Genomic DNA, 23,034 nt, shown 5'->3' with positions numbered 1-23,034 from the left:
ATCCGCCGCCGCTGTTTAAAAACTCTCCTTAAAATTTCCAGATGATTGGAAACAGCTCTCAACCCGGCAGAAGCCATTGTAAAACCAGCATCAACGTCGTGTCTTTTGGCGGGCACATTTTTTACTGAATTTTGTGAAATTTACATTAATAATCTTAAAACAAGAGCAATTATTTATTAAAAATGGGTGACAAGGACGGCGGTGAGTACTTTTTATCCAAAACAATATTATATATCATCACCTTTTTTTATAAAAACACTCTACACTTTTTTTTTCCTAACCAACGGCCTATGCGTCTTGTAAACAACCTCCATTTTAATTAAATCACTAATTATTTATTTAATTAAGTACTTTTATCTTTTTTTTTTTTGTAATTTTATAAGAAATAAAATTAAAAAATTTACAAGATATTTTATTTAACTTTTGGTTATAAAAAAATTAAAATTTTCTAACAATAATGACAAAATTAAAAAAAAAGAATAATTTTTCTTCATTTAAAATTTTCATTTTTTTTCAAGTTTTTTTTATAATTTTTTAGTAAATTTTCAATAAATAACCATCAAAAAATTTTTTTTAATTAAATAATTTTGTTAGAAATTTTCAATATTATTAAAATTAATAATTTTTTTTACGTAATAAATTTTTTATTAAATTTTGAGCATTATACTAAATAATTTCTGTTGATTAAAAATTTTTATTTATAAATTTAGTGATTTTTTTTTCAAAAAAAAAAAAAGAATTTTTTTTTTAATTAAAAATTTGGCGCTAAATTGAAAAAAATTAGCATTAAATAAATAGATAGATAAAGTGATTTATTTGACCTTAGAGCCTGGGCTCCCTCAAGGCCATCAAAGTCATATACAGTATACATTTTTATTTACAATAATCTTATTAGATAGATAGATAGATAGATAGATAGAAAAAATTTATTTGATCCTAGAGTTCTAAGCTCCTTCAGGACCATCAACAATACATAAATTTTATCATTTACATGTATACATTTGATACAGTGTTTTTAATACAATTTAAATATTTGATATTAAATTATTAAAAGTAAGAACATATTAATTCTTAAAATAATAACATATTAACAGAGAAATAATAACATTAACATTTATTGTAAGAAGAAGTCATAGCAAGCCTGTTGAAATTGTTCGAAATTGTCAATTAATGTAATTTCGGCCGGTAACGAGTTCCAAACTTTTATACCATGAATTAGGAAAGAGTTTTCATAAATTGCACAATTACTTCTTGGCAGACGTAGATAATCATTCCTGACGTCACCTCTCCTTAGCACAATCGGCAGAAATTCTAAATTCGATTTAAATAATTGACAGTAATTTAACTTAATTTCTTTGTAAAATAAACAAGCTATGAAATAATCTCTTCTAACATCAAGTTTTAACCAGCCTAATTTTTTATAATACGGAGTGGTGTGCTCAAATCTCGAAATTTTGAAAATATATCTTATACATGAGTTTATTTTACGCTGCAATCTATGCTGTAATTTGCCTGAGATGTTTGTATAAGCAGCACAGCAGTAATCGAAGATGGGAAAAATCAAGGTCGTAACCAATTTTATGCGTAACTGTTCATTAAAAATTTCATTATTAATTTTTAGTTGCGCTAGCGTTTTCATCGCACGAATACATACGCTTACAACTTGATTCTCCCACGATAGAGTATTATCAATTATCAAACCCAAGTATTTAACTGATTGTACATATGGAATCACATGATTACTGACAATTATATTTTGGGCACTTTTACAAAAATTACTGCTAACTCTCTGCCTACTTCCTAGTATAATAGCACTAGTTTTTGTAGCATTCAATTTCAAGCAATTTAAATTGCACCAATCAACAATTTTTTCTATCTCATTATTCAACATAGCAACATATTCATTAATTTGCGATGGGCAACATGAAGCATATATAATTAGATCGTCTGCATAAAATAAATATTTACATTTTAACCGTTTCGCAAGATCAGAAATATATAAAGAAAAGAGTAAGGGTCCAAGCACACTACCCTGAGGTACGCCATTTATAATATCCTTCCAAGATGACTCTATTAGCAAGAAAATTTCTAATTATAATATAAGTATAATTTCCTAATACAATAAAAGTATCCAAAAGGGACATAACAACCAAATATAATATAAATATAAATCTTGCAGAGAGTTACATATGAAATTTAAGAATTAATTAAGTCAAAATAAATAAATAAATTATACCAATGATGACATTGAAACGAAAATAATAAATACAATAATCATAATAATAACAGTGATAATAAATAAGTGAAGATTATCTAAACATCTTTATCAAGAAGGAATACAAATAAGCGATTCTGAAATTCAGTCAAATCATCTACAGTTGTAAGCCCAGCCGGCAAAGAGTTCCAGACTCGTAAGCCTTGAATTAAAAACGATTTATCGTAAATATTACTTGCAGACATTGCTAATCTCAAGTAATCCTGCCTAATGTCTCCTCGGCGCATTGCAACCTCCAGGAATTGCAGCTTTGAGCCAAACAACTGACGACAATTACTCGAATTTCTTTAAAAAATAAACACGCAATAAAATAATCTCTCCTTGTACTCAGTTTTAGCCAACTTAATTGTTTATACTACTTAAATTAATTTAATTAATATTTATTTATTTATTTAGTAGCAATAGACCCAACAGCTGGAAGGCCAATAACAGGGTCTCAATACAATTTATACACAGTTTAATAAACTTAGTATAAGTTATGAACTAAAGGCGAAGTACATAAGAAAATTTAACATTTATAAATTTTAATTAGGGGAAGGACGGGCAAAACGGATATGTTAATTTGAAAATGAAATAACAAATATATATTACAATCATATCCATTCTTAACTTTGGCTAATAATTTTTTGGGTAATTGAAGTTTATAATTAAAGTAAAATAAAAATAATAACAAAGAAATTCTTCTTCGAAATTAAAAAAAAAAAAAAAGTCAACATTATCCGTTTTGCCCTACCAGGGCGGGCAAAATAAATACTCAGGTCGCGTAAAACGAATACTGATTGGAAAATACATTTCAATCAAAACAATCGTCGCAAAAATATCAACCGCGTCCCGAATATGAAGAAAAAAAATCAAATCTGCATCGTCCTTAACAACATTAAACTAAGTACTGTATACTTACGATTTAAAATTTTTTTTTTTCCTAAATTTCAATATTTATAAAAAAAATTCCCACAAGTATGCAAAACCAATGCTTTATCGATAACGGTAAGTGTAGTTACATAATAGATTGATAGATTGCTGTCTAAAATGTTTCTATCGACCGACCAGCGATTTAAAACGATTATTCATTTTACCCGCCCTCTCCGTCTTGCCCGTCCGTCCCCTATATATAAGTTTTGAACTAAGGTTTTGAACTAAAGGCGCAGTGAATGAAAAATTTTACATTATTATAAATTGATCTCATAAGATAAATGATATACTGCTATGCAATTTTATTAAGAACATAATCAAAAACCATAATAGTTATAATTATAACATATAATATAAATATTAAATAATAAATGATATAAGCAACTAACAATTAGAAGTAGTAGATATCATAAAAAATACATTTTAGACTGAAAGTACTACTTATCTAAGAGATATCAAAGGAGATGCAAGTACGTTGGCGCTGCAGCTGAGATTTTGGTTAAAGCCCAGGAGATCAATGGCTGGACAGTTTTCACAGATATAGTTACAGATATTAATAATCCTACAGAGTGGTGATGCCAGTAAAATATTATTTTTCGCAGTAATAGGATAAAAAGGCAATGATCTCGTCTGAACTTGCGGGAAAGAAATTGGAATTTGTTGCAAAAATCTGGTACATGTGATGTCACCCTTTAAAAGTCTTATTAAAAGGAGTGCTGAAGCACAAATTCTCCTTTCTTCAAGTGTTAGGATATTTACATCAACACACATTGCAAGATAGTCAGAATTGCTCTCATATGAACCGTATTTTTTTTAAAGATAATATTTTAAAAATTTGCGTTGAACTTTTACAATATTAAGAATTTGATTTTTATAGATAGGTGACCATATGACAGATGCATACTTTAATTTAGGTCTTACCAATGCTACATATAATTATTATTATTTATTTATTTAATTGGTCATGAAGTCGAAGCTCCTTGCGGCCATCCAAAATTGATACAAAAAATCTTAATATAATACATAAAGTAGTGTGTTAAGTAGTATATATAAAGTATATATATATATATATATAATGTAGTGTGTTAAACACTCAGTCACTCAATCACTCAATCATCACTAAATACTAAATTTCTTTTCGCTTATTCTATATACATTAAGCCACACCGTCCATCTAATCTTACGGCAAGCATTTTTACAAATATAAATAATGCTGTGAAGCGGGAAAGAATAGGAGTTACGGTAATTATTACGTGAAGCGTTCCACATTCACGTAACAGGATATTGGTAGGAAAGGATTGAGAAAGGAATGTGGAGAGGATCATCTTAGTGTGAGCTTATTATATAGAATATGCGAGAAAAAATTATTAGATAGCTCGGACTGGGATTCGAACCCAGAACCTTCCGAAGACATGTCGGCTACTCTACCATTTGAGCTATCCGGTCTATACTAAATTTCCTTTCGCTTATTCTAAATACATTAAGTCACACCGTCCATCTTACGGTAAGCATTTTTACAAATATAAATAATGCTGTGATGCGGGAAAGAATAGGAGTTACGGTAATTATTACGTGAAGCGTTCCACATTCACGTAACAGGATATTGGTAGGAAAGGATTGAGAAAGGAATGTGGAGAGGATCATCTTAGTGTGAGCTTATAGAATATGCGAGAAAAAATTATTAGATAGCTCGGACTGGGATTCGAACCCAGAACCTTCCGAAGACATGTCGGCTACTCTACCATTTAAGCTATCCGGTCTATACTGAATTTCCTTTCGCTTATTCTATATACATTAAGCCACACCGTCCATCAGACCCATATAATGTTTTAAGTACATCAAGATTTTTGAATGTTTTAGTTGATCTGATTACAAAACCAAGCGTTTTGACTGCTGTTATTATCATGCTTTTAATGTGACTAGAATTCAAATTTGCGCGCGCAAGCGCGCGCCTCATATTTATGGTCATGATATATTTATGTGTAGTTTATGTATATTATATTCACTTTCAACCAATCAGAATGAGAATAAATATTTTCAACCAATCACATCACGAATAAATTGGTTTCACATACATTTCACCTTAATTTTATTATGGGAATTTTATTATGGGATCAGAGAAAGTCAGCTGACGATCATATTATTTTAATAATAAATATACAAAAATAACTAACTTTTTTTTCAATTAAAAAAAAATTTTTTTTGCTTAAATTAAAAATTTAATATTAATTTCAATTTATTTAATATTATTTCAATTTTAGATATGCAAAAAAAAACTAACTTTTTTTTCAATAAAAAAAAGTTTTTTTTTTTTTGGTTTAAAAAAAATTTTTTAATTAATTCAAAAAAATTAATATTAATTTTAATTCAATTAATATTATTTTAATATTAAGTATAAAAAAAACTAAAATTTCTTTCAATAAAAAAATTTTTTTTTTTTTTTAATTGAAAACTTGGTGCTAAATTAAAAAAAATTAATATTTTTTTTTAATATTAAATTAAAAAAAAAAAAAACTAACAATAATTATAATAAATTTTTCAGAAACTTTTGATGACGCGGTAGAAGAGCGCGTAATAAATGAAGAGTACAAAATCTGGAAAAAGAACACTCCATTTTTGTACGACCTTGTGATGACCCACGCTCTAGAGTGGCCATCGCTGACAGCCCAGTGGCTGCCAGACGTAACCCGTCCAGACAGTAAAGACTACTCGATCCACCGACTGATCCTCGGGACCCACACCTCCGATGAGCAGAACCACCTCCTGATAGCCAGCGTCCAGCTCCCGAACGAGGACGCCCAGTTCGACGCCTCCCACTACGACAATGAAAAAGGAGAGTTCGGAGGCTTCGGCTCCGTCAGCGGCAAGATCGAGATCGAGATTAAGATCAACCACGAGGGCGAGGTCAACCGGGCCCGGTACATGCCCCAGAACCCCTGTGTCATCGCTACCAAGACGCCCTCCAGCGATGTACTCGTTTTTGACTACACCAAACATCCCAGCAAGCCTGATCCCAATGGCGAGTGCCATCCTGATTTGAGGTAACTTTTTTTCTAATTAAAATTTTCCAACCGGACAAATTTTCTCTTAAAAAAGACACTTTATTCTACAATTTTTGTATAAAACATTATTTTTAAGACCAATTGGTTTTTTTATAAAAATTGACTAAGTTAAAAAAAAATTTTTGAAAAATTTTTTTAACCTTTCATTGAAGATTAAAAATAGTTAACTTGACATTTTTATGTCTTCGCCGGGATTTTTAGAATCCTTAAAGTCTTATCTTTAAAAATCACTCCAAGTTTTTTGAAAAAAAAATTTTTTTCAAAAAGTTTTCAGCGCCCCCAATCCAAAAAACCAATTTTTTCATAAATTTCACGTATTTTAAAGTTTCAAAAATTCATTACTTTTTTCCTAATCAAAATTAAGGAACCGGACAAATTTTATCTTAAAGAAGACCTTTAAATCTACAACTTTTGTATAAAACATTTTTTTCTAGGACCAATTGATTCCTTAAAAAAAATTACCAAACTAAAAAATCAATTTTTTTCATCAATTTCCGGAGTTCAAAATTTAAAAAATTCATAACTTTTTTTATAATCAAAATTTTGGAATCGGACAAATTTTCTCTTAAAGAAGACACCTTAATCTACAACTTTTGTATAGAATATTTTTTTTTAGGACCAATTAGTTCTTTTATAAAAATTGACAGTTTAAAAAAACAATTTTTGAAAAAATTTTTTTTAACTTTAAAGATTAAAAATAGTTAACTCTACATTTTTATGTCTTTGCCGGGATTTTTAGAATCCTTAAAGTTTTAGCTTTAAAAACCATTTCAATTTTTTTGAAAAAAAAATTTTTTTCAAAAAGTTTTCAGCGACCCCAATCCAAAAAACCAATTTTTTCATAAATTTCACGTACTTTAAAGTTTCAAAAATTCATAACTTTTTTTCTAATCAAAATTAAGGAACCGGACAAATTTTGTCTTAAAGAAGACACTTAAATCTACAACTTTTGTTCCAAACATTTTTTTTTAGGACCAATTGGTTCCTTAAAAAAAATTACCAAACTAAAAAATCAATTTTTTTCATCAATTTCCGGAGTTTAAAATTAAAAAAATTCATAACTTTTCTTCTAATCAAAATTTTTGAACCGGACAAATTTTCTTTAAAAGAGGACATTAAAATCTACAACTTTTATCAAAGTTTTTTTTTTTTAACCTCAATAATTCCCAGGATATTAATTAAGTTTTAAAATTTAAGACTACGTGGGCACCAAAAAGAAGGCTACGGGCTATCCTGGAACCCGAATTTGAACGGTTATCTTCTGAGCGCTTCCGACGACCACACGATCTGCTTGTGGGACATAAACGCGACCCCGAAGGAGAACCGAGTGATCGACGCAAAGACAATTTTCACGGGGCACACCGCGGTAGTAGAAGACGTCGCCTGGCACCTTTTGCACGAGTCCTTATTCGGGTCGGTCGCGGACGACCAGAAGTTGATGATCTGGGACACCAGATGCAACAACACCAGCAAGCCGAGCCACACTGTGGACGCTCACACCGCGGAGGTCAACTGTCTCAGCTTCAATCCCTACTCCGAGTTCATCCTAGCTACAGGAAGCGCTGACAAAACTGTCGCCCTCTGGGATCTCAGAAACTTGAAGCTCAAGCTTCACTCCTTTGAGTCGCACAAGGACGAGATCTTCCAGGTTCAATGGTCTCCGCATAATGAGACTATTCTTGCTAGCAGTGGCACCGATAGGCGTCTACATGTTTGGGATCTTAGTAAAATTGGCGAGGAACAGTCCAGTGAAGATGCTGAGGACGGTCCTCCGGAGCTATTGGTGAGTTTTTATTTTATTTTTTATTCCTTATTAATTCCTAAAATTATCTGAAATTCTTCACAAAAAAAAGTAACGATTAGAGAAAATTTGGTGATTATTTATTTTAAAAAAAATTCGTAATTAATTTTATGTCTTCGTCGGCATTTTTAGAATCCTCAGAGTCTCTCCTTTGAGATACACTATTAACTTTATTAAATTTGACCTTTTTTTGAAAAGTTTTCAACGCCCCCAGCTCTAAAAACCGGGTTTTTAAAAAATTCATTAAATTTTCGGGCTTTAAAACTCCATAACTTTTTTTCTAATTAAAATTTTTAAACCGGACAGATTTTATCTTAAAGAAGAGACTATATACTACAATTTTGTCCAACAAAGTTTTTTTCTAGAGACAATTTTTCCCTTTAATAAAAATTGTGAAAGTCATAAAAAAAAAATTCATATAAAAATTTTTAAACTTTAACTGCTGATTAAAAATAGATAAATAATTATTTTTATGTCTTCGCCAACATTTTTAGAATCCTTAGAGTCTCTACTTTGAGATACAATATTAACTTTTTTAAATTTGACCTTTTTTTGAAAAGTTTTCAACGCCCCCAACTCAAAAATTGGTTTTTTCCGTAATTTCGGTGTTTTTTTATCTTTAAAAATTCATCAATTTTTTTCTAATTTAAATTTTTAAACCGGATAGATTTTATATTAAAGAGGAGACTATAAACTACAATTTTTGTCCCAAAAGTTTTTTTCTAGAAACAATTGTTCCCTTAATAAAAATTGTTAAAGTTATAAAGAAAAAAAATTTTTTAAATTTGAAAAGTTTGAGTAGAAATTAAAATTATTTGAAAAATTATTTTTATGTCTTCGCCGGCATTTTTAGAATCCTTAAAGTCTCTACTTTGAGATACACTATTAATTTTTTGTAATTAAACCTTTTTTCAAATAGTTTTCAGCGGCCCCAATCCAAAAAACAAAATTTTTCATTAATTTCCCTCATTTTCAAGTTTTAAAAATTCATAACTTTTTTTCTAATTAAAATTTTTGAACCGGACAAATTTTATCTTAAAGAAGAGACTCTTAGCTCCAACTTTTGTTCCAAACTTTTTTTTCTAGGACCAATTGGCTCCTTAAAAAAAATTACCAAAATTAAAAACCAATTTTTTTTTCTTAATTTCCGGATTTAAAAATTAAAAAAATTCATCATTTTTCTCCAAATTAAAATTAAGCTACCGGACAAATTTTATCTTGAAGAAGAGACTCTTAGCTACAACTTTTATCCAAAACTTTATTTTTAAACCCAATAATTAATTTAATAAAAATTACCAGTTAATTTTTCCATGTCCATAAAAATTTCCAAATTATTTTTCTTAAAAATTGATCCTAAAAATAATTCCATGAAAAATCCGCATCCGTCCAAAATAAACTAGAACTAATTAAACTCAGTTTAATTAATTTTATTTTTTAATTACCAAATCAATTACTTCTAGTTCATTCACGGTGGACACACTGCTAAAATAAGCGATTTCTCATGGAACCCCAACGAACCTTGGGTAATCTGTTCAGTGTCCGAGGACAATATCATGCAGGTCTGGCAAATGGCCGAAAACATTTACAACGACGAGGAACCGGACACACCCGCCAGCGAGCTAGAAACTGGCGCATCTTAATTATTTTTCCCTAATTAATTATTATTACTTTTCCACTCAAGTCCCGACTAGTATCTTCTAAAATATTGACTGGGATTTTCTGTATTTTTTTTACATAGGTTAAGATACTCTAATTATTATTATTAATATTATTAAATCAATTATCACCGCGTATTTCATTGATTAAAATAAAAACAGTGATGAAATAATTTTTAGAATTTTGTAAACTTTAATTAAAAATAGATTACTAATTATTTTTATGTCTTCGCCGCCATTTTTAGAATCCTCAGAGTCTCAGCTTTAAGACCCACTATAAATTTTTTTTTTAATAAATTTTGTTTACAAAGTTTTCAGCGCCCCCAACTCAAAAAACCCTTTTTTATACTAATTTCACTACTTTAGGTGCTTTAAATAATCATAACTTTTTTTGTAATTAAAATTTTGACCTCGGCTTAATTTTATCTTATAGAGGACACTTCTAGCTTCTATTTTTGTATAAAAAATTTTTTTCTAGACCCAATATTTAATTTAATAAAAATTGTCAAAGTTAAAAAATCAAAAATGAGGAAAAAAATTTTTTTAAACTTTGACTTAAGATTAAAAATAGTAAAATAATTATTTTTATGTCTTCGCCAGGATTTTTAGAATCTTTAGAGTCTAAACTTTAAGATTCACTATTTAATTTTTAAAATCTGACATTTTTTCGAGAACTTTTCAGCGCCCCCAACTCTAAAAACCCTTTTTTATCAAAATTTCCTTATTTTAGGTACTTTAAATAATCATAACTTTTTATGTAATTAAAATTTTGATCTCGGCTAAATTTTATCTTACAGAGGACACTTCTAGCTTCTATTTTTGTATAAAAAATTTTTTTCTAGACCCAATATTTAATTTAATAAAAATTGTCAAAGTTAAAAAATCAAAAATGAGGAAAAAAATTTTTTTAAACTTTGACTTAAGATTAAAAATAGTAAAATAATTATTTTTATGTCTTCGCCGGGATTTTTAGAATCCTCAGAGTCTCAGCTTTAAGACCCACTATAAATTTTTTTTTTAATAAATTTTGTTTACAAAGTTTTCAGCGCCCCCAACTCTAAAAACCCTTTTTTATCAAAATTTCCTTATTTTAGGTACTTTAAATAATCATAACTTTTTATGTAATTAAAATTTTGACCTCGGCTTAATTTTATCTTATAGAGGACACTTCTAGCTTCTATTTTTGTATAAAAAATTTTTTTCTAGACCCAATATTTAATTTAATAAAAATTGTCAAAGTTAAAAAATCAAAAATGAGGAAAAAAATTTTTTTAAACTTTGACTTAAGATTAAAAATAGTAAAATAATTATTTTTATGTCTTCGCCGGGATTTTTAGAATCTTTAGAGTCTAAACTTTAAGATTTACTGTAACTTTTTTGAATTCTGACTTTTTTTCATAGAGTTTTCAGCGCCCCCAATTAAAAAACAACGAAATCTGATAAAATTCTTTTAATATTATCTCATTTTTTTTATTGTAAATTAGGTCCGCAAATAGGCTAGTACATATATAATTATTGAAATAATCAATTAATTAATTAATTAGGAACCGGAATTGGTGATTGTCTTATCCTCCATTGGCCAGAATTAGATAAATTAAATAGAGATCAATAAATCAATTTCTTCAATGCTAGTAATTCTGAAAAAAATCATAAAAAATTATTAGTTTCTTATTAAAAATTTTTTTCAAATTAATTAAAAAAATTAATTACCCCTCAATCAATTTCACGTGCATAACTTTTTCTACCATGCAAAAAAAATATTCAATTAAATAAATCAACACATTGAAATTTTTTAGTCGTACCTTCGACTGTTGTGCCGCTTGATATCGTCGAGCAACCTTACGACAGACGGATTCAAAATTGGACGAAATGTCTAAAAAAAATTAATTTAATAAAAAACAAATTAATTCAATAAGAAAATTAATTAAATAAAAAAATTAATTTAAAAAAAAAATCAATTTAAAAATATTTTAAATAAAATAAATTTTTTTTTGTATGAAAAAAAATTTTTTAATTAATTATTAATTATTTTTTTAAATTAATTACATTCACTGGAGCGTGTCGCAATTCACGTAGGTCAATATTTCGGAACAATTCATGGAGTAAAATCTCTTCTAATTTAGGATATCGATTTTCTCGACTATTAAAAATAAATTCCATTAGATCATAAACCTGAAAATTATTATTATTATTATTATTATTATTATTATTATTATTATTATTATTATTAAAGAGCGCGGCTATGCGCTCATTCTTTTAGCGCGAAAAAATTTGAATTTTATTGTATAGAATTTATAATAATAATAATAATAATAATAAATTGTTTTAAATCCAATTAAAAATTATTATTATTATTATTATTATTATAAAAGAGCGCGACTATGCGCTCATTGTTTTAGCGCGAGAAAATTTGAATTTTATTGTATAGAATTTATAATAATAATAATAATAATAATAATAATAATAAATTATTTTTAATTTAATTATAAATTATTATTATTATTATTATTATTATTATTATTATTATTGTAATTATTATTATTATAATCATTATTATAAAAAAGCGCGACTATGCGCTCATTCTTTTGGCGCGAGAAAATTTGAATTTTATTGTATAGAATTAATAATAATAATCATGATAATAATAATAATAATAAATTATTTTTAATTTAATTATAAATTATTATTATTATTATTATTATTATTATTATTATTATAATTATTATTATAAAAGAGCGCGACTATACGTTCATTATTTTAGCGCGAGAAAATTTGAATTTTATTGTATAGAATTAATAATAATAATCATGATAATAATAATAATAATAATAATAATAATAAATTATTTTTAATTCAATTATAAATTATTATTATTATTATTATTATTATAAAAGAGCGCGACTATGCGCTCATTATTTTAGAGCGAGAAAATTTGAATTTTATTGTATAGAATTAATAATAATAACAATAAATTATTTTTAATTTAATTAGAAATTATTATTATTATTATTATTAAAAATTATTATTATTATTGTCATTATCATTATCATTATTAAAAGTTATTATTATTATTATTATTAAAAATTATTATTATTATTATTATTATTTTAGAATCTAGGGTTGTAAGTAGTCAAATTACTATTAAATTTCCCGCGTAATTCAAATCCATAGTTAATTTAAAAAAAAATTTTTTTTAAAGCCTTAAAAATACAAAAATTACCAATGGGTATTTAGCTACGTCATCATAGTGAACTCTGGACGGTTTGAATGAACACAATTCGTACCCTGCTGTCATTTCAAACAGTAAATGTCCTTAAAAAAATAGAAAATTATTATTATATATTTAAAAAAAAAATAATAGATAATTAAAAATTGTTACCGAAGCAAATGCTTTCTATAGAAGCCCCGTAGGGAGTTCGTGGCCCGACGAGCGGGTGGATCCGACTGGTGAACCCTAGAAGCGAGTTTTCCAACCCGGCGACTCGCGCCATGCCGCTCTGAATCACGACATTCCCGGAATGGAGATGAACTGTGGGAAATCCGCGATCTTTGAGGAACAAAAGCGCCTCGAGAATCTGACGGCCGAGCACTTGGATCTGTGGGAAAGGCAGGCCGGGGCCTCTAGAGACGTATTTGTTTGACCAGTCATTGTTCCAGCTGTTCCGGTCCACCTGGAATTTTTTAATCGTCAAAATTTGGAAAAATTTAGTATCAGATAAATTTTTTAAAATCTTAACTGTCAATTAAACATAGAAAAAAAAATATTTTTATGTCTTCGCCGGCATTTTTATAATCCTCAAAGTCTCAGCTTTAAAATCCACTATAAGTTTTTTATTAAAAAAATTTTTTCCTGAAAATTTTCAGCGCCCCCAACTTCAAAAATTGAATTTTTCAAGGAATTTTCCAAGTTTTTTACCTTTGAAGCTTTATAACTTTTTTTCTAATTAAAATTTTGATACCGGAACAAATTTATCTTAAAGAGAAGACTCAAAGCTACAATTTTTGTTTCAACTTTTTTTTTGTAGGACCAAAAATTTATTTTTTAAAAATTGTCAAAGTTAAAATCCAAAAATTTCTAAAAAATTTTTAAACTTTGAATTAAGATTAAAAAATGATCAAAAAATTTTTTTATGTCTTCGCCGGCATTTTTAGAATCTTCAGAGTCTTAACTTCGAGATCCACTATTAATTTGTTTTATTTCACCAATTTTTAAAAAAGTTTTCAGCGCTCCCAACTAAAAAAACCCATTTTTCCCAAAAATCTCCCATATTATTCATTCCAAAAAAATTGATAACTTTTTTTAAAATAAAAATTAAGAATTCAGACAAATTTTACCTTAATCTAGAAACCTTCAGCTCCAACTTTCATGAAAAACTTTTCATTCTCGATCAATATTTCCCGAGTTATAAATATTAAAAGATAAAATCTCACCCTTGACCTCCTAAAAAAATCCATAACTAAAAACTTACCCCGTAAATTAAATCTTTAAGGCTGCCGTGGTTAATCGGCTGAAGCACAACCACGTAATTATCCTCCTCGTATTCAATAAACTCAATGTCTAAAATCGGGCATACATACGGGTGCTGAATAAACAGGAACAATTTATTGAGAATTTCTTTGGTCGACGGGCAGACGCTCAGCGGGCAGTTTTTCCCCAAAGGGGTCAAAGTTAAGATTCTGTCGGTCTTCAGAAGCGTATCCTTAACCGCGAACCAGAATTTGTCGACTCTTGACCCTTAAAATTTTCCAAGGACACTTTATCAATTTTCTGACACTATTTTCTTGTTCCCCGGAAAATTTCCGTCTGAAAAGACACCCTATAAAGCTCAATTGCTCAATTTTCATGTAATTCGCGGTTTCCCGCGCTTTTTCACGGCTGGGCAAAAGTTTTCCGAAGTAGGGCTTGTGGGTACTCAAACTTTCGGAAATTTCCCGTAGAATCAAAATATATGACCCATATTGCCCACCTATATTGTGGAGCTGTTCTATTAAGGTGAATCTTGTGGCTGCTTGTAAAAAAACTTGGCAAATATTGAGAGCTTGGTCCCTAGAACGTTTTTCTAATTCTAAATACTCAATTCCTTCCTCGCGTATTGTCGGGCTTTGGTCCAATGATTCATAGAGATGTTTTTTGTTGCTAAAAAAAAAAAAAATTTTTTTTTTTTTTCTAAAAAATTTTTTTAAAAAAATTCTGACCTCGGATTCGTGTTCCCCGGAAAATTTCCATGCGAAAAACATACACTAAAGGTATATTTCGGAGAATTTTTTGCTAATTCACGGTTTTTCGCGGTTTTCCGCGGGTGGGCAAAATGTCCCAAAACTAAGCCATGTGGGTATTTTATGCAACGGAAATTTCCCGAGGAACTCAAATCCGAAGTCAGAATCCTAAAAAATCCAAACCGGAAGTCGTAAAGTAAATATTGATAATTTGTAATGACATTAATTTATAAGGTTTCATCCAATTACCTCAATTCACTCTCCCTGGCTCGGGTGATCGACACCCTATTGAAAAGAATTTTAGCCAGACTGTCGATTTTGTTCCCAAAGTGGAACTTGTCCTCGAGATTGTTAATGCTGGAGGAACTGCTGGCGTTAGAAGTCGAGCTTTCAATGCTGGCGCTTCGGTTGTTCCTGATGTAGTTTCTCGCGGAGGTCATCGCACTCGAGTCGAGTTCAATCGCACTTAGGGTCCGGCGATTTGGGGGCCGCTTTTTTCTTTTCACTCTTGGGGGCTCTCGGTAGAATCTATCGTGCCCGGTGACATCCGAGCCACGACGTGATCCCCCAGATTCGTCCTCTTTTTTGTTCAGTTGCTGGTAGATGCTGAACATTATCACAGGCTGGTTCACTGTTTACTGACTGGTGACTTTTTTAGGGGTTGATACCTTGAAGTTTATGCGCATGTGCTGCGCAGATTGACGCGCGGTGAATTTTTGTATAATCAGCGGTAAATTTCCGATAGATTGAAAAAAAATTCATAAATAATAATTTAATTAATCCCACAGAAAATTTTAAGACTTTGACTAAAGATTAAAAACAGACAACTAATTTTTTTTATGTCTTCGCCGGCATTTTTATTATCTTCAGGGTCTTAGCTTTGAGATACACTATGATTTTTTTGGATTTTGACTTTTTTTCAAAAAGTTTTCAGCGCCCCCAACTAAAAAAACCCGTTTTTTAAGATTTTTTTCGAGTTTTCAACCTTTAAAAATTCATAACTTTTTTTGTAATTAAAATTAAGAGACCAGACAAATTCTATTTTAAAGTAGACATTTAATGCTACAATTTTTGTCAATACTTTTTTTTCTAGGACCAATCGGTTACTTAATAAAAATTGTCAAAGTTACAAAATAAAAATTCCTGAAAATTTTCAAGACTTTGACTAAAGATTAAAAAAAAGACAACTAATTATTTTTATGTCTTCGTCGGCATTTTTGAAATCCTTAGAGTCTCTACTTTAAGGCTAATTATAATTTTTTTGAAAAAAAAATTTTTTTACCTTAATTTTCAGCGCCCCCAACTCAAAAAACCCATTTTTCAGATAATTTTCAAAGTATTTGACTTTTGAAGCTCTATAACTTTTTTTTGAATCAAAGTTTTTAAACCGGACAGTTATTATCTTAAAGAGAAGACAATAAACTACAAGTTTTGTCCCAAAAGTTTTTTTTTGGGACCGACAGAACCCGAGATAAAAATTATTTATAATTAATCGTCAGTTCAAAATTTCAAATTTTACAATTTTTTAAACTTTGATAAAAGATTAAAAATATACAACTAATTATTTTTATGTCTTCGCCGGTATTTTTAGAATCCTTAGAGTCTCTACTTTAAGAAACACTGCAATTTTTTTGGATTTTAATTTTTTTTCGAAAAGTTTTCAGCGCCCCCATTTCAAAAAACCGTTTTTTTTGACAAATTTCCCTGTTTTTAGTACTTAAAAAATTCATAACTTTTTTTGTAATTAAAATTAAGAGACCTGACCAATTTTATCTTAAGGAAGACACTCAAAGCTACAATTTTTGTAAACACAATTTTTTTTTAGGACCAATTGGTTATTTAATAAAAATTGTCAAAGGTAAAAATCTACAATTTTGTCAAAAAATTTCTTAAAACTTTAAGGGAGGATTAAAAATAGACAACTAATTATTTTTATGTCTTCACCGGTATTTTTATAATCCTTAGAGTTTCTATTTTAAGATTCACTATGATTTTTTTGGATTTTGATTTTTTTTCGATAAGTTTTCAGCGCCCCCAACTCAAAAAACCCGTTTTTTTGCAAATTTGCCAATTTTTAAGAATATTTAATTTTGACACTTTGTAAAAAAATTAAACGATGGCGCCATCTGTTAAGGGTTACTAGAACCTAGTAAGAAAAAATAATTATACCCACGAGGGACCGGAAAGTAATTATACACCCCTTATTGTTTGTTTATCGGAAAAATTTAACCTAAAAATCTAGAAAAACATTCCGAAAGATGATAATATTATTTTTCCATGTGCTTTTTATTTTGACGCGTTTTTTTAAGAACAAAAGAGAGAAAATGGATAATAATTTAGTAGTTGAGAGTGATAATGTTACGAAAAATGAAGAAAAGACAAGTCTTACGGAAAAAGATATCGAAAATTGTTTTTACGATGACAACAATTGTCAAATTCGGTTCCATCCGCCGCTTTATATTCAAAGGTACTGCGAAGTACAGAAAATTTTGACTAATGATAATTTTAAGGGAAAGTTGCGCAAGGTAATTATTGATTTTTTTTTGTAAAAAATTATATATATATATATATATATATATATATATATATATATATATGGAGAATATAATTATCCATTAATTTTTAAATATTGTATTTTTTTATAAAAAATATAATTTTTTTCTATTAATTATATGAAAAAATATATTTTATAGAGCGTTAAATTTTTATGAATATATATTAAAATTTTAACTTGTCTAAAAGATTATAAGAGTAATAAATAAAATTTTATTTATTTAATGAGTTTTATTAAATTGCACTGTACTTTCTTAACTATTGACGTTTTTGAAGATATAAGCTCATCTTGATGTTACACTCATCAAGAGCTTTCATTTGAGTACCCACATGAATTTTTGATATATTTTTCATATATAAATATATATAATATATATAAATATATAAAATATATGAAAAAATGATGTGGGTACTCAAATGAAAGGTCTCGATGAATACAATGCCGAGATGAGCTTATATCTTTAAAAATGTCAATAGTTCACAACATACAAGGTCATTTCTTCATTATCAACATTTTTAAAGATATAAGCTCATCCATATGTTACCCTCATCAAGAGCTTTCATTTGAGTACCCACATCAATTTTTGATATATTTTTCTTATATAAATATATATATATAATATATAAAATATATGAAAAAATGATGTGGGTACTCAAATGAAAGGTCTCGATGAATACAATGCCGAGATGAGCTTACATCTTTAAGAATGTCAATAGTTCACAAGATACAAGGTCATTTGTTCATTATCAACATTTTTAAAGATATAAGCTCATCCATATGTTACCCTCATCAAGAGCTTTCATTTGAGTACCCACATCAATTTTTGATATATTTTTCTTATATAAATATATATATATATATATATATATATAATATATAAAATATATGAAAAAATGATGTGGGTACTCAAATGAAAGGTCTCGATGAATACAATGCCGAGATGAGCTTATATCTTTAAAATTGTCAATAGTTCACAAGATACAAGGTCATTTGTTAATTATTGACATTTTTAAAGATATAAGCTCATCCCGATGTTACACTCATGGAGGCTTTTCGTTTGAGTATCCACATCAATTTTTCATATATTTATATATATATATATGTATATATATATATATATATATATATATATATATATATATGTATATATGAAAAATATATCAAAAATGCATGTGGGTACTCTAATGAAAGGTCTCAATGAGTGTAACATCAAGATGAGCTTATATTTTAAAAAATGTCAATATTTCACAACATAGATCATTTTTTAATTATTGACATATTTAAAGATATAAGCTCATCTCGATGTTACGCTCATCAAGAGCTTTCATTTGAGTACCCACATGCATTTTCATATATTTTTCATATATTCATATATATAATATATATAAATATATAAAATATATGAAAAATTGATGTGGGTACTCAAATGAAAGGTCTCGACGAGTCTAACATCAAGATGAGCTTATATCTTCAAAAATGTCAATATTTAACAAGATACAAGGTCATTTCATTATTAACATTTTTAAAAATATAAGCTCATTCTGATATTACCCTCATCAAGAGCTTTCATTTGAGTACCCACATGCATTTTCATATATTTTTTATATATACATATATATAATATATATAAATATACAAAATATATGAAAAATTGATGTGGGTACTCAAATGAAAGCTCTTGACAAGTGCAACATTAGGATGAGCTTATATCTTAAAAAATGTCAATAGTTCTCAAGATACAAGGTAATTTCTTAATTATTATTATTAGGTCGTCGAATTTGGCTGTTCGGAGCTGAGTTTATTCGTGTACCTCAAGAACACACCTTCGATAGAAGAACTCCTGTTCGTGGACATCGACCGAGAGGTTCTAGAACAAAACAAACGTAAGATCGAAGCGCTGAGCGCGGATTACCTTCACCTGCGAGAGCGTCCTCTGAACGTGTTCATCTACGAAGGGAGCATCAGCTCGAAAGACCGGCGGTTGGTGAACACCGACGCAGTGATCGCGATCGAGTTGATCGAGCACCTGTACCCCGAAACTCTTTCCAAGGTCCCTGAAGTGATCTTCGGGTTGATGAAGCCTCAAGTCGCGATAATCACAACCCCAAACTCAGATTTTAATGTCTTGTTTCCTAATTTCTCGGGGTCGCGCCACCCGGATCATAAATTCGAGTGGTCCAGGTTGGAGTTCCAGACCTGGTGCTCACAAGTGACCTCCAGGTACCCGGAGTACGTCGTTGAGTTCTCCGGCGTCGGGGAAGGTCCTCCAGGTTCGGAGCACCTCGGGCCTTGTTCCCAGATCGGGATTTTTACAAAGAGCACCTTTGTCCCTGGAGAAGACTCTGCACCAGGAGTCGACCTGGAGGACGTCTTCGAGTTAGTGCACAAGGAGAATTATCCGGTGCTAGTTGACAACCGCTCGGACGAGGACAAGATCTCCGACGAGGCTTCGTACTTCCTCCGGAGCTTCCACCTGAACAACGACCTGGACGAGATGCCCCTGGAGCGGCTGGCCGAGATCATGGAGACCAGCATGGAGACTCTAAGGGACGTCCTAGAAGCCCGAGGCTGGGAGCTGCTCGACCGCGACTCGGGAGTCTTCGTCGTCTGCAAGCCTCTCAGCGTCGTCTCCGAGTTCGACCTCTCGGACATGGACGTCGCCGATGACGTCGACGCCTCCTGGGATCAAGAGTGGAAGCCTGGACCTGGTCCTAGATATAATTGGCAGCCCATTCCTGGTCCTGATCACCAGGATCACCAGGAGGCCGCCTCCCAGATGACCTCCAAGATGACCTTGGATCTTGAAACTGACTCCGGGTATCCTTGCACTTCTTCTATTGTTGATGTTACTCCCGAGAGCGAGTTGTCTAGTATTGTGGATGACCTCGAGGAAGCTCCCAGGCAGGAACAAGTCCTGGTCCAGGTTCAGGTGGAAAATGGAGACCTGGCTAATAATAATAGAGATGGGGAAGGGAATAATGTCCTTGCGCGGGAAGGCGATGGTGATTTTGAGAATGAAAATGTTTTTTAGTTTTTTGGAGGGACTAGTCGTTCAAATTAGTCCTAATTGGACTTAAATTAAAGCTTAAGGTTCAAATTAACTAACAGGACTTGAAATAAGTCTGTATTGATATTATTTTTTAAGTTATGACTAATTAAAGTTCGAAAATTTAGAATTCTAAATTTGTTGTTTTTTTTCTAATGTTGGTGATTTTTGAGTTATTTTAGAGAACTTAGTGGTTCTAATGAGTCCTAATTGGACTTAAATTAAAGCTTAAGGTTCAAATTAACTACCAGGACTTGAAATAAGTCTTTATTCTTATTATTTTTTAAGTTATGACTAATTAAAGTTTAAAAATTTAGAATTGTAAGTTTATATTGTTTTTTTTTTAATGTTGGTGATTTTTGAGTTATTTTAGAAAATCTAGAAATTCAAATGAGTCCTAATTGGACTTAAATTAAAGCTTAAAGTTCAAATTAACTAACAAGTCTTAAAATAAGTCTATATTGTAATTATTTTTTAAGTTATGACTAATTAGAGTTTAAAAATTTAGAATTGTAAGTTTATATTGTTTTTTTTTTAATGTTGGTGATTTTTGAGTTATTTTAGAAAATTTAGAAGTTCAAATGAGTCCTAATTGGACTTAAATTAAAGCTTAAGGTTCAAATTAACTAACAAGACTTAAAATAAGTCTCTATTGTAATTATTTTTTAAGTTATGACTAATTAAAGTTTGAAAATTTAGAATTCTAAGTTTATATTGTTTTTTTTTAATGTTGGTGATTTTTGAGTTATTTTAGAAAATCTAGAAGTTCAAATGAGTCCTAATTGGACTTAAATTAAAGCTTAAGGTTCAAATTAACTACCAGGACTTGAAATAAGTCTTTATTGTTATTATTTTTTAAGTTATGACTAATTAAAGTTTGAAAATTTAGAATTCTAAGTTTATATGGTTGTTTTTTAGTGTTGGTGATTTTTGAGTTAATTGAGAAGACTTAGTAAGTCAAATTAGTCCTAATTGGACTTAAATTAAAGCTTAAGGTTCAAATTAACTACCAGGATTTAAAATAAGTCTCTATTGTAATTATTTTTTAAGTTATGATTAATCAAAGTTTGAAAATTTACAATTGTAAGAATTATTGTATTTTTTTTGAAGATGGTGATTTTTGAATTATTTGAGAGAACCTAGTGGTTCAAATAAGTCCTAATTGGACTTAAATTAAAGCTTAAGGTTTATATTAACTAGCAGGACTTAAAATAAGTCATAAAAAGTTAATTGTGATTATTTTTTAGTATTATTAGCTTTAAAACTCCCAGAAATGCGAAAATCATAATTGTTTTTTATTACACTCGTTGATGGATCAAAATATTGATAATAATGGTACTAGTCATTAAGTTGTGTATCAAGACTGAGTAACATATCTGTATCGATTACTGTTTAAATAAATAAACCATTGATAAACAATATTTTATTGTTTTATAATTCTAATCTAAATATTTTAAAAAGAATTCAATTTTTAAAGAAAATTATTATCCAAAAAAAAATTTATAAACTTAATTGCTTGATTAAAATTAATCTCCGAATTATTTTTATGTCTTCGTCGGCATTTTAAGAATCCTCAGACACTCAGCTTCAAGACCCACTATGAATTTTTTTAAAAATAAATTTTTTTTACAAAGTTTTCAGCGCCCCCACTCAAAAAACTAGCTTTTTCAGTAACTACCCATATTTTTGGTCTTTAAGAGTCTATAACTTTTTTTCTAATAAATATTTTTGAACTGGATAAAATTTTTTAGAAAGAAAAAATTACAAGCTACAATTTTTGTTTCAAACATTTTTTTCTAGGATCGATAACTTTTTTGATAAAAATTGTCAAAGTTTAAAAACCAAAAATTTGCAAAAAAAATCCTTCAAACTTTGACCATGGATTAAAAATAGACAACTAATTATTTTTATGTCTTCGCCGGCATTTTTAGAATCCTTAGACCTTAAAGTTTAAGATCCACAATGAATTATTGCAATTAAAAATTTTTTTGGCCAACTTTTCAGCGCCCTCTAATCCAAAAAACCAGCTTTTTCAGTAACTTCCCATATTTTTGGTCTTTAAGAGTCTATAACTTTTTTTCTAATAAATATTTTTGAACCGGATAAATTTTTTCAGAAAGAAAAAATTACAAGCTACATTTTTTGTCCAAAATATTTTTTTCTAGGATCGATAACTTTTTTGATAAAAATTGTCAAAGTTTAAAAACCAAAAATTTGCAAAAAAAATTCTTTAAACTTTGACCATGGATTAAAAATAGACAACTAATTATTTTTATGTCTTCGCCGGCATTTTTAGAATCCTCAGACCTTTAACTTTGAGATCCCCCAGTGAACACATGACTTCAATATGACGTCATTTATAAGTCATAGGAATGTCACAATATTTTACGTAAATATGACGTAAAATTGACCTGTCTTGTGATCCAATTATGATGTAAAAATATATGATATATTTTTGACATCATACTGATGTAAGTTTATTACTTCTCTATGATGTAACGGAAATGACTTA

General features: G+C 29.2%; 3 protein-coding genes and 1 long non-coding RNA gene across 5 annotated transcripts in view; 2 read left to right on the top strand and 2 right to left on the bottom strand.

Moving 5' to 3' along the window:
• Window positions 1–23,034, bottom strand: part of LOC123271366 — a 90,472-nt gene that overhangs the window by 36,460 nt on the left and 30,978 nt on the right. Inside the window, exon 2 of the long non-coding RNA XR_006510844.1 lies at window positions 5,349–5,356. This is a non-coding gene — a long non-coding RNA (uncharacterized LOC123271366). The remainder of the gene's footprint in view (window positions 1–5,348; window positions 5,357–23,034) is intronic.
• On the top strand, window positions 47–9,990 carry LOC123271354 (chromatin assembly factor 1 p55 subunit). Its single transcript, XM_044737659.1, has 4 exons — window positions 47–201; window positions 5,730–6,228; window positions 7,447–8,032; window positions 9,511–9,990. Exons 1-4 carry the CDS (start codon window positions 183–185, stop codon window positions 9,688–9,690), a joined length of 1,284 nt encoding a protein of 427 aa, XP_044593594.1. The 5' UTR covers window positions 47–182; the 3' UTR covers window positions 9,691–9,990.
• Window positions 11,157–15,593, bottom strand: LOC123271350 (slowpoke-binding protein). 2 transcript variants are annotated; one of them, XM_044737655.1, is made up of 9 exons: window positions 15,172–15,592; window positions 14,673–14,842; window positions 14,175–14,440; window positions 13,085–13,376; window positions 12,926–13,017; window positions 11,752–11,877; window positions 11,508–11,578; window positions 11,416–11,446; window positions 11,157–11,342 (listed from the first exon to the last, which is right to left on the bottom strand). In XM_044737655.1, the coding sequence occupies exons 1-8, from the start codon at window positions 15,534–15,536 to the stop codon at window positions 11,419–11,421; spliced, it is 1,410 nt and encodes a 469-aa protein (XP_044593590.1). In that variant the 5' UTR covers window positions 15,537–15,592; the 3' UTR covers window positions 11,157–11,342; window positions 11,416–11,418. The 2 variants fall into 2 exon arrangements, with proteins under 2 accessions (XP_044593590.1, XP_044593589.1); XM_044737654.1 differs by lacking the exon at window positions 11,416–11,446 and having other exon boundaries at window positions 15,172–15,593.
• Window positions 17,087–20,831, top strand: LOC123271349 (small RNA 2'-O-methyltransferase). Its single transcript, XM_044737653.1, has 2 exons — window positions 17,087–17,447; window positions 19,245–20,831. Exons 1-2 carry the CDS (start codon window positions 17,181–17,183, stop codon window positions 20,505–20,507), a joined length of 1,530 nt encoding a protein of 509 aa, XP_044593588.1. The 5' UTR covers window positions 17,087–17,180; the 3' UTR covers window positions 20,508–20,831.

The sequence above is a fragment of the Cotesia glomerata genome, linkage group LG9 (assembly GCF_020080835.1).
Source record: "Cotesia glomerata isolate CgM1 linkage group LG9, MPM_Cglom_v2.3, whole genome shotgun sequence".
Lineage (NCBI taxonomy): Eukaryota > Metazoa > Arthropoda > Insecta > Hymenoptera > Braconidae > Cotesia > Cotesia glomerata.
Note: the sequence above shows the minus strand (reverse complement) of the source record. Positions and strands in the feature narration are given on the sequence as shown.